Here is a 12,017-nt window from a genome sequence, read left to right as displayed (position 1 = left end):
CCCGCGCCTTTAAGGGGATTGGACCAGCTTCCCCGGTGCACGCCGATGACGTCACCCCGCCCCGGAAGTGATGCAGCACATCTTCCCGGTCAAGCGGCGTTCAGCTAAGGGTACACGCCCCCTCGCCGAAGCCACCAAGGGGATGCTGCATCGCCGCCTCTCAACGCCTGGACACAGGGGAATAATCCAAACCCGGGACGCCACCTGCCACCAGTGGGTTGCCCGTAGCCATGAAAAACAGACCTCCTCCACCGCATCCGACAGCGCCGGTGAGTCCACTGACCCCCTGCAGCTCCACCGATCCTCTTGTGCGCTGCTGCCGCCTGCAGCCTATGCACAACAAACGGCTATCCCGACCGGACCCCTGCCCAGCCTCTGAGAGATGGAGCCCTCCCAGGTCCTCTGGCAACATGTCTCCTCCGGATGGAGGAAACACGAAGACTGACCAGGGACCTGAGGGACCGCCTCTAAACGGAGGAAAATTAGTGGCAATGTGTTTCTTGATTGTAAGGAGGACCTCCATCTCTCAAGGGCTGAACTTGGAAGACGACTGGGGAAAGATAAATGATTTCAGAACTTCCCCCCCCCCATCTTTAACGTGACCTATAAACTGTACAATGCATTGGATTTCATTTAAAAATCACTAGCAAAAAGGCTTAATTTAAATCAACTCGATTTAAATCATAATTTTCAAAGAGCAACTGTAATCTTTACAGATTAAAGCAGGGGTCGTCAACCGCCGGTCCGCAGCCCACTACCGGGCCGCGGCACTTCTGCAGCCGGGCCGCGAGCAGGCGGCATGAGAGAGCCCCACATGCGGACCGCAGCACTCTGCCATTCGGACCACGAGGAGACTTTTCTTCCTCCTGCGTCGCTCTGTAATCCTCAGAGCCGACAGCGGGAGGCGGAACAATTCCGGGTGGAGGGCGGAGCTGCCCGAGGTTATCAAACAGGCGATTGGCTGCTAGGACTGTCCTTCATCCTAGCAGCCAATCACCTGTTTGCTACCTCGGCCCTTCATCCAGAACTGTCCCGCCTCCCTCCCTGCAAATTTTCTCATGCTGTGCCGCCCTCCGATCTGTCTGAGTGTAGGGGGCGGAACTGAGGACTGTAATGTGTGGGGGACGGAACTGAGGACTGTAATATGTGGAGGGGGGGAGGCTGAGGACTAATGTGTGGGGGGGGGGGGAAGGCTGAGGACTGTAATGTGTGGGGGAGGGGGGAGGCTGAGGACTAATGTGTGGGGGGGGGGGGGGGCTGAGGACTGTAATGTGTAGGGGGGACTGACTGTAATGTGGGGTTATGATATAAAATGGGGCAGACGACAGTACTGTTAATGGGGGAGCCCAGAGTATGACAACACTACCAGTGACAGGGTGAGTGTGAGCAACCTCCCCATGGCAACATTTTCTTCCATGCAGCCGGTCCCTGGGGCCAAAAAGGTTGGGGACCACTGGATTAAAGGATAACTGCACTGACCCCCCCCCCCCCCCCCCAAAAAAAAAAAAACACACACACACACACACACACACACATCTTAAACTGTGAATATATATTCTTTAATGAGCCATCAATAATTAATATTAACTATATATTATAACAGGTGCATGTACCGATATAGGGAAAATTGCATAAGTTAAATAGTGTTTATTTTAGCAAAGAAAGGTCACAGTATTTATCTTCAGAATTTAGGGAAAGTTACATACCGTATTTATCGGCGTATATCGCGCACTATTTTTCCCTTAAAATACGGGGGAAATCGTGGGTGCGCGATATACGCCGATAGCCGCTTCCCGCGCTTAGTTTGAAATCCTGCGCCGACATATACCGAGTGCAGTACACTCGGGTACATTTGGCCAGGCTCGGCTTCGCTCGTGCTCACGCATAAACGTCACAGAGCATGAGCGCGAGCGACGCCGAGCCTTGCCGAATGTACCCGAGTGTACTGCACTCGGTATATGTCGGCGGAGGCGTTCGAACTGAGTGCGGTGACTCGACGTGAGGCGCGCACTGGAGAAGCCGGGAGGACACCATCGAGGCCGCAGACGGACGCGGGACCGGACGATGGACGCTGGGAAGACACCAAAACTGTAAGTAATAAAATCATATAACTTATTTTTACAGGAATTTCGGGGGCAACATTAGGGGTGTGCGGTATACGCGAGAGCGCGTTATACCGCGATAAATACGGTAAGTGAAACAAATAGTAGTAATGTCCTTTTGCTGCCAGGTCCGTACGGACATACAGAAGTGCCCGCAAGTGGCCAAGTCAGTACGGCGTATGGACCTCCTTTCTCCCTCTCCCATAAGCTTATGGTCACTTCAATGACCATAAACGTATTAACCCTTTACCGGCCGCTAGCGGGGGTTAATACCGCACCGCTAGCGGCAATTCCGACGGTATAGCGCCGCTATTTTTAGGCCTTAGAGCCTCCTCTCTTCTCTTTGATAGTTGTGTGATGACGCTACCCATATCAAGACATTGCTTGTATATCAAGGCAAAATGTATTAAAACATTTTGCTTGTCTTGCAAAACGCTCTCAAACCAAGGTTTTACTGTATTCTGAAGAGAAATACTGGGACTTCTCTTTGCTAAAATACACACTACTATTTGTTTCACGTATGCAATTTTCCCTATATCAGTATACCATGCACCTGTTATACATGGTTAATATTAAATTATTGATGGATCATTGAAGAATATACACTGCTCAAAAAAATTAAAGGAACACTTTGAAAACATCAGATCTCAATGGGCAAAAATCTCATGCTGGATATCTATACTGATATGGACTGGGTAATGTGTTAGGAATGAAAAGATGGCACATTATCTGATGGAAATTAAAATTATCCACCTACAGAGGGCCAAATTCAAAGCCACCCTGAAAATCAAAGTGAAAAAATTATGCCGCAAGCTAGTCCATTTTGCTGAAATTTCATTGCAACAACTAAAAAAGGTCCTCAGTTTGTATGGCCTCCAAGTGCTTGTATGCATGCCTGACAACATCACGGCATGCTCCTGAGACGGATGGTGTCCTGGGGCATTTCCTCCCAGATCTGGACCAGAGCATCACTGAGCGCCTGAACAGACTGAGGTGCAACCTGGCGGCACCGGATGGACCGAAACATAGGGGGTTATTTACGAAAGGCAAATCCACTTTGCACTACAAGTGCACTTGGAAGTGTAGTCGCTGTAAATCGGAGGGGTAGATCTGAAATGAGGGGAAGCTCTGACGATTTTATCCTCAATCATGTGCAAGCAAAAAATTAAGTTTTTTTTTTTTTCCTTGCATGTCCCCCTTGGATCTACAGTGACTGCACTTCCAAGTGCAGTGCAAAGTGGATTTTCCTTTTGTAAATAACCCCCATATTGTCCCAGAGGTGTTCTTTTGGATTTAGGTCAGGTGAGCGTGGGGGGCATTCAATGGTATCAATTTCTTCATCCTCCAGGAACTGGCTGTATGCTCTCGTAGGGTCCGACAATGGGTCCAAGGATTTCATCCCGATACCTAATAGCAGTCAGGGTGCCATTGTGTAGCCTGTAGAGGTCTGTGCGTCCCTCCATAGATATGCCTCCCCAGACCATCACTGACCCACCACCAAATCGGTCATGCTGAAAGATGTTACAGGCAGCATAAATTTCTCCGCGGCTTCTCAAGACCATTTCACGTCTGTCACATGTGCTCAGGGTGAACCTGCTCCCATCTGTGAAATGCATGGGGCACCAGTGGAGGACCTGCCAATTCTGGTGTTCAATAGAAAATGCCAATCGAGCTCCACAGTGTCTGGCAGTGAACACAGAGCACACTAGAGGTCGTTGGGCCCTCAAGCCACCCCCATGAAGTCTGTTCGATTGTTTGGTCAGAGTCATTCACACCAGTCGCCTACTGGAGGTCATTTTGTAGGGCTCTGGTAGTGCCAATCCTGTTCCTCCATGCACAAATAAGCAGATACCGGTCCTGTCGATGGGTTGACCCAGGGTTTGACAAATTTGCTTGGAATCTAGGAGCCAGCTAAAAAAGTTAGGAGCCAGAAAACGCACCCCGTCCTGCCGAGCTTGCACGCAGAAGCGAACACATACGTGAGCAGCGCCCGCATATGTAAACGGTGTTCAAACCACACATGTGAGGCATCGCCGCAATTGGTAGAGCGAGAGCAATAATTCTAGCCCTAGACCTCCTCTGTAACTCAAAACATGCAACCTGTAGATTTTTTTTAAACGGTAAAAAGGGTAAAAGTTTGTCGTCATTCCACGAGCGGACGCAATTTTGAAGCATGACATGTTGGGTATGAATTTACTCGGCGCAACATTATCTTTCATAATATTTAAAAAAAAAAATGGGGATAACTTTACTGTGGTCTTATTTTTTTTATTAAAAAAAGTAATTTTTTCCCAAAAAAGTGCGCTAGTAAAACCGCTGCGCAAATACGGCGTGACAGAAAGTATTGCAACGATCGCCATTTTATTCTCTAGGGTGTTAGGATAAAAAATATATATAATGTTTGGGGGTTCTAATTAGAGGGAAGAAGATGGCAGTGAAAATAGTGAAAAATTACATTAGAATTGCTGCTTAACTTGTAATGCTTAACTTGTAATACCAACGGCCACCACCAGATGGCGCCAGCTCACACAAGGAAGAGCTGGGGACTTCACAAAGCCACGGCCTCAATTACCGGACATCACTGGTCCCCCGCGATCGAGCAGCAGGGGAGGTGGGGGCCTAGGCCGCCGCGATCCTGGGGAAAAGGCGCTCCCGCGGACTAGGCCAAAGCCGCGGCCTCACCTTAAACATCCTGCCCGCAGCGATCCTGGGAAAAGGCCGTGGCTTCGGCCTAGTCCGCGGAGCGCCGGTCCTATGGAACAAAAAATGTATTTTATTTTTTGCCCACCTGCCAAGCCAAGTCGCCAGGACGCCATTCCTAGTCGTCATGGCGACCGGGATTCGTCGAGCCCTGGGTTAAGGACCTTCTACGGCTCTGTCCAGCTCTCCTAGAGTAACTGCCTGTCTCCTGGAATCTCCTCCATGCTCTTGAGACTGTGCTGGGAGACACGGCAAACCTTCTGGCAATGACAAGTATTGATGTGCCATCCTGGAGGAGTTGGACTGCCTGTGCAACCTTTATAGGGTCCAAGTATCACCTCGTGCTACCAGTAGTGACACTGACCCTAGCCAAATGCAAAACTAGTAAAAAACAGTCAGAAAAGATGAGTAGGGGAAAAAAAATGTCAGACACCTCCACCTGAAAAAACATTCCTGTTTTGGAGGTCGTCTCATTGTTGCCTATCTAGTGCACCTGTTAATTTCAATTAACAGCAAAGCAGCTGAAACTGATTAACAACCCCCTCTGTATACACCCCTCCCCCTCTGCTACTTAACTGACCAGACCAATATCCCAGGAGTTCCGATTCAAAAGTATTCTTTTAATTTTTTTGAGCAGTGTATATTCACTGTTTGAGATATGTGGCAAGACATGTATTTTAGGGTCAACGCAGTTATCCTTTATACTGCAATATTGCTTACCCCATACTCTTGGTGGGAATTCTATGACCGCAGCAGATTCCCTATCCAAAGACATACATGACACCATTAATTTTTTTTGGGCCGTGACACATTTCACACAATTGTAATCTTTATCCAGCAGCGGCTCCTCCTCTGACCCGCTGCTGACTCACAGGCAGTCCTATTCACTTTAATGGGACAGCTGGTGACGTGGCAGTGACACAAGGTGAGGGACATAGCAGCAGGTGAATAGATGCCTGCTAGCAGGCTCTGTCATGATAAATCTGAAATGACAGGTGCTCTTTAAAAAGGCAAGGACTTATTGCTGGTAGTTAGAATCTTTGCAAACAAAATTAAGGTTTCCCCATTTAGAATAATAAGCAGCCAGGTTAGTAAAACCACGATATCAGAATAGATTCATTCAGTTTGTAGTACACATAGATTTGCAAAAAAGGATAAAGGAATATTCCTGAACTCTGCTTTATCTCATGGTTACTGTGCCATTGTGTGAATGCATCAATGCAGTGCATGGCATTTCATCTTTCATTCATTGAATGAGTTTGCCAAAAATTTAAATATTGCAGAATATACAGTCTCATACTACACAACTAAGCTCCATTTCATGCTGAATAAACCAAATGAATGCATCTTCAGTACAAAAAAACATCTTTAGAATTCTAATCCAAAAACATTTTAATAAAAAATAAACAAAGAAATTAAAAATCTGATTTCTATCCACCCTTTTCTTTAAGCACGACAACAACAACCCAAAGCATACAACCAAAAATCAACAAATGGCTTCTCCAGAAGATTAACGTTTTGGAATGCTCAATTGAAAATCTGTGGGGCGATATGAAAAGCACTGTGCACAGGATATGGCCTCGCAATCTGACAGATTTGGAGTGTTTTTGCAAAGAGTGGGTAAATATTTCCAAGTTAAGATGTGCCATGCTGATAGACTCATACCCAAAAAGACTGAGTGCTGAAATAAAAATCAAAAAGGTGCCTCAACAAAGTATCAGTTTAACCACTTGAGACCCGCGCTATAGACAAAAGACGTCCACAGCGCGGCTCTCAAGTGCCAAGTGGACGTCTTTGGACGTCTTTTAAAATGCATTACCAGCGCGCGCCACTGGGGGGCGCGCAGCGGGTAAACACTGTCCCGGCGCATCGCTGAAGAGCCGATGCGTGTACCTGGCGACCGCGATGTTCGCCGGGTACACGCGATCAGCGGGAACACAGCAGGGACGTGGAGCTCTGTGTGTAAACACAGAGCTCCACGTGCTGTCAGAGGAGAGGAGACCGATCTGTGTCCCTTGTACATAGAGATGCAGCATCGGTCACCTCCCCCAGTCACCCCCCTCCCCCCACACAGTTAGAATACACCCAGGATACACATTTAACCCCTTCCTCACCCCCTAGTGTTAACCCCTTCCCTGACAGTCACATTTATACAGTAATTAGTGCATTTTATAGCACTGATCGCTGTATAAATGTGAATGGTCCCAAATTTGTGTCAAAAGTGTCCGATATGTCCGCCGCAATATCGCAGTCCCAAAAAAAAAAAAACATCATAAATCTGTTTTGTAGGCGCTATAACGTTTGCGCAAACCAGTCGCTTATTGCGATTTTTTTTTTTTTTACAAAAATACGTCGAAAAATACGTATCGGCCTTAACTGAGAAAAAAAATTGGGATATTTATTATAGCAACAAGTAAAAAATATATATTTTTTTTTTAAATTGTCGCTCTTTTGTTTATAGCGCAAAAAATAATAACCGCAGAGGTGATCAAATACCACCAAAATAAAGCTCTATTTGTGGGGAAAAAAGGACGTCAATTTTGTTTGGGAGGCATGTCGCACGACCGCGCAAATGTCAGTTAAAGCGACGCAGTGCCGGAAGCTGAAATTTTGCCTGGGCACGAAGGGGGTTTATGTGCCCAGTAAGCAAGTGGTTAAAGCAGAGTTCCACCCAAAAGTGGAACTTCCACTCATCTGATTCCTCACCCCCTCCGGTGCCACATTTGACACTTTGCGAGGGGGTGGTTTTGGGTAGCAGATATCCTGTGCCACCTGGCTTTACCCATATGCCAGTTTATGCAAGCAGAAGCGCAAAACCTGAGCACAGCTATTAATATGATCGCCTAATTAGCACCAATTCTCTATTTTGGCTACATTTTCAGATGGAATTTGACCAGTGGCAAGCAGGAGATAGGGTTGCCCCACTTCCTGGATTAATCCTTAAAGCGGATCTCCACTCTAAAGTGGAGTCCCGCTGATCGGAACCCTCCCCCCCTCCGGTGTCACATTTGACACCTTTCAGGGGGGAGGGGGGTGCAGATACCTGTCTACAGACAGGTATCTGCACCCACTTCCGGCCCTACGATACGGGCAAAGGACGGGTTTTTTCTCCGCTTCCCGTCGCCCCCCCGTTGTATGCTGGGAACACTCGGCTCCCAGCACACAGCGGGAGCCAATCGGCGGGCGCAGCGCGACTCGCGCATGCGCCGTAGGGAACCGGGCAGTGAAGCCGGAGCGCTTCACTTCCTGGTTCCCTCACCGTGGATGGAGGGGGGAGCAGCAGGGTGACGAGCGATCGGCTCGTCATCTGCTGCGATCACCGCTGGACTCCAGGACAGGCAAGTGTCCTTATATTAAAAGTCAGCAGCTGCAGTATTTGTAGCTGCTTGCTTTTAATATAGTTTTTTAGTGGCACATCCGCTTTAAAAGGCTGAACCACCTTGCCACAAGCAATGCACCTGGTTAAAGCGTGGCTCTATGCACTTAAAGCAGAACTAAACCTTCCTATTATTTTCAGCCAAAGAAGCTACCATTCTGGCCTCTTATCTTCAACTGCCATGGTGCTGCACATGTGATCAGTTATGAAAATAGGATGCCTGTACTTTGTGTAGTGCGAGTTGAGCTCATACAAAAATGAAAGGGCTTGAATCGCATGCAAGTTAAATAGGGATCTGATGCCTATCCAAATCGCATGTGGTGTCCCACACTGCACAAGTGTGAACCTCTGTTAACTTTTTTCTAAACCGTTTACTCAAACTGTTTACTCTTTAAATTGGAACTTAAGTCAAAAAATTAAGTTCTGCTAAATAAACTTCAGGATGGCTTCTTTTGCATGTAAAGCCATTTAAAATATAAAAAAAATAAGTACGTATGCTGCTTCAGTTTGATCTGCAACTGCCATGGTGCTGATCAGTTTTAACACCAGCCATTTGATGGTTTGTCAGTTTGAGGACAGAAGCAAAAGGTGACAGTTAGCGATCCTGGCATTCTAGGAATGTAACTTTTTTGAAACCATTAAACCGACAGGTTTAGTTGCACTTTATGGTTTACTGCTGTTCAGGGGCTCCGAGCTTCAGAAAAATGGGAGCTTCAAGCAAGAAGAAACAGGAACCATACCGGGGCCAATTTCAAACACACACTAGCTTTGGTAGCATAATTATTAATGTGGAATGCATGTTTCTTGCTAAAGAACATTATTTTTCTATCAAGTGGTTAAAGCGGGAGTTCAACCAATTCCTTTTTTTTTTTCCCTTAGCTTCCTGCTCGTTCGGTCTAGGGGAATCGGCTATTTGTATTAAAATATGATCCGTACTTACCCGTTTTCGAGATGCATCTTCTTCCGTCGCTTCCGGGTATGGGTCTTCGGGAGCGGGCGTTCCTTCTTGATTGACAGTCTTCCGATGGTCGCATCCATCGCGTCACTCGTAGCCGAAAGAAGCCGAACGTCGGTGCGGCTCTATACTGCGCACCGACGTTTGGCTTCTTTCGGAAAATCGTGACGCGATGGATGCGACCGTCGGAAGCCTCTCGGAAGACTGTCAATCAAGAAGGAACGCCCATTCCCGCAGCCCATACCCGGAAGTGGCGGAAGAAGATGCATCTCGAAAACGGGTAAGTACGGATCATATTTTAATACAAATAGCCAATTCGCCTAGACAAAACGAGCATAAAGCGAAGGGGAAAATGTGTAAGGTATGGGTGAACCTCCGCTTTAAGCTCTGCTTTAGGCTCCATTCACATCTTGGCGCGTGTCGGACGAATAATCGCACTGCGTTTGGGGTGCTATTGAGACCGACAGGGAATTTGAATTGCGGAAATGTGAACGGAGCCTTAACGCGAAACGAAACACATGGATTTAACAGTTTCCAGAAACAATTACATTTAAAGCGTGTTGTGACCAATAACTGTCACAGCTGCAGGGGACAAGTGGAGCTTCCCTTTTGGGTGGCACTCTGCTTTAAGAGGGTTTAGTTCTGCTTTAAATGGGTTGCACTCAGTGCCATTGTGACATGCAGTTCAAGTAAGCAGCGCAGCAGATTAGCATTGCAGCCGCGGCATATGGAATATGTAAAGCCCCGAGTACCTGCCTTTATTCCCACAGGCAGGTGAGCAGGCCCCTAGCTGACTGTGCAAACGAGCCCTAAGCCCCCGTTCACATCAGGGCAATTTGACAAGCCAAATCGCAGCCCATGGTGGGCAACAGCACCGTCCCAATTGCATCACTGCACCGGCTTCCAAAAGTAGTTCCTGCACTTCAGGGGCCATTTCAATAGACATCTGTGCGTGATCCCACAGACGTCTTTCAGATCAACCCTGAACTCGCAATGAAATGCAGGTTTGAAATTGTGCGAGTCCAGCTAAATCCACACCTTCAATAGGCTCAGGACCAGTTCACACTAGAACGCAGTTCAGGAATGGTGCGTCCCATGTGCATTTCCTGTATCACACGTAAAGTGCGCTGCCTTTGCGATCAATTGTTTACAGCAGGCCAAATGCATCACGTGTGAAAACTAAATGGCACAGGATGCTGTGCAATCTGGAAAAGCAGTGAAGCCCATTTAAAGCGGATGTCCGCTGAAAAAAAATTAAAAGCCAGCAACTACAAATACTGCAGCTGCTGACTTTTAATATTAGGACACGTACCTGTCCTGGAGTCCAGCTCCGTCCGCAGCAGAGGACGAGCGATCGCTCGTCACTCTGCTGCTCCCCCCGCCATCCTCGGTGAGGGAACCAGGAAGTGAAGCTCTCCGGCTTCACTGCCTGGTTCCCTACGGCGCATGCGCGAGTCGCTCTACGCCTGACAATTGGCTCCCGCTGTGTACTGGGAGCCGAGTGTTCCCAGAACACAACAGGGGGGTGGGCGACAGGAGGTGATGTCATGCCCACAGTCTGCCCGAGACTGTGTGGCCGGAAGTGGGTGCAAATACCTGTCTTTAGACAGGTATTTGCACCCCCGCCTCCCCCTGAAAGTAGTCAAATGTGACACCGGAGGGGGGAGGGTTCCGATTAGCGGGAGTTCAACTTTAGTGTGGAGCTCCGCTTTAATAGAAGGAGCTGTCAAAAATCAGAGTGCACAGGGATGCATGCTTTCCGGTGTGAAGTGGTCCTTAAATTTGGTTTGTTCTCCCTGGGGGTGTTGAAGCAGAATACAGAAATCTAAGCCACACATATGGTTGTCATTGGATATCTGAATCCCTGACTGTAGGAGGTGAAGGGGGACAATCATATGTCCTGAGTGGCCTGATGACCCTGGAGGAATTCCCAGGGACTCCATCATATCCATACACATAATATAGAGAGTATGTGAGGAGTAAACAAAAGACATGTGAGAAGCATTGGCTGGCCATGCACACACACACACAGCCCGGCTCATGCGCTCCCAGCAGCCCTCGGCACATTGCGCACACAGCTCCGCACATCCTCCCGGGCTCAGTACAGCCCCAGCCGGTGCCCGGTGTACAGCACAGCCCCAGCCTAGTACCGAGCACCGCGCCGTGCGCCGTCCTGGAGGCCCCGCTCCCTGACAAGTGCCACATCCACCATGGTGCCACCATTGGCGGGCACCTCTCCGAGCACCGGGGTGAGTGGAGGTGAGGCGGGCGGGGAGCCCCTCTATGGCTCACACACAGGAGAGGAGCCTGGGGCTCACAGGGGGTACTCCTGAGACATGGCACCCAGGAAAGGCCAGGCACGGCGAGCGCGCTGGGGCGCATCAGTGAAGGAAGAGCGCAGAGAGCACACACGGCACACTCCTCCTCTTATGGCGGGGGGGAATTACCTCAGCCTCGGCACACCAGCTCCGGAACATGGCTCACACCGACACCCAACGACGCGCTCTCACCGTGCGCAACGCCCCGCCAGCCACCCGGCCCGACTATTGAGCCCAGGGCAGCCGCGGGAGGAGGAGACAGCGCGTCATCAAGCGGCGCCCGAACAGGGGACTGCCGCCGGGGGCTTTACCGCGTCGGCTTACAGATAAATCTCACAGTGACCGCTCCATGTCCAGGCTGGGGGGGGAGCACCGCGCTCTGTGCACAAAGTCCCCCCTATAAAGAGCGCGCCAGTGCGCCCTTCCTGCCTGTAGCCGGGTCACCTGACATCACACACAGTCGGCTTTGTGGCTTCAACACGTGCACAGCTCAGTCAGGGCTGAGGGGGGACAAGGTACCCTGCAGGTGTATGGGCGAGAGCATTAAACAGGGGGGAGAGGGTGCA

At 49.0% G+C, this 12,017-nt stretch overlaps 1 protein-coding gene across 2 annotated transcripts in view; it reads right to left on the bottom strand.

The window, feature by feature from the left end:
* ZNF800 (zinc finger protein 800) overlaps positions 1-11,780 on the bottom strand; it is a 97,813-nt gene extending 86,033 nt beyond the window's left edge. For both annotated transcript variants that reach the window (XM_040343689.1, XM_040343690.1), the window contains exon 1: positions 11,581-11,780. Coding sequence is in view for 1 of the 2 variants with exons in the window: in XM_040343690.1 (XP_040199624.1) it covers positions 11,581-11,610 (30 nt within the window). In the remaining variant the exon portion in view is untranslated. The remainder of the gene's footprint in view (positions 1-11,580) is intronic.
* Positions 11,781-12,017: the final 237 nt, after the last annotated feature.

This window comes from Rana temporaria, chromosome 3 (assembly GCF_905171775.1).
Source record: "Rana temporaria chromosome 3, aRanTem1.1, whole genome shotgun sequence".
Taxonomy (NCBI): domain Eukaryota; kingdom Metazoa; phylum Chordata; class Amphibia; order Anura; family Ranidae; genus Rana; species Rana temporaria.
Note: the sequence above shows the minus strand (reverse complement) of the source record. Positions and strands in the feature narration are given on the sequence as shown.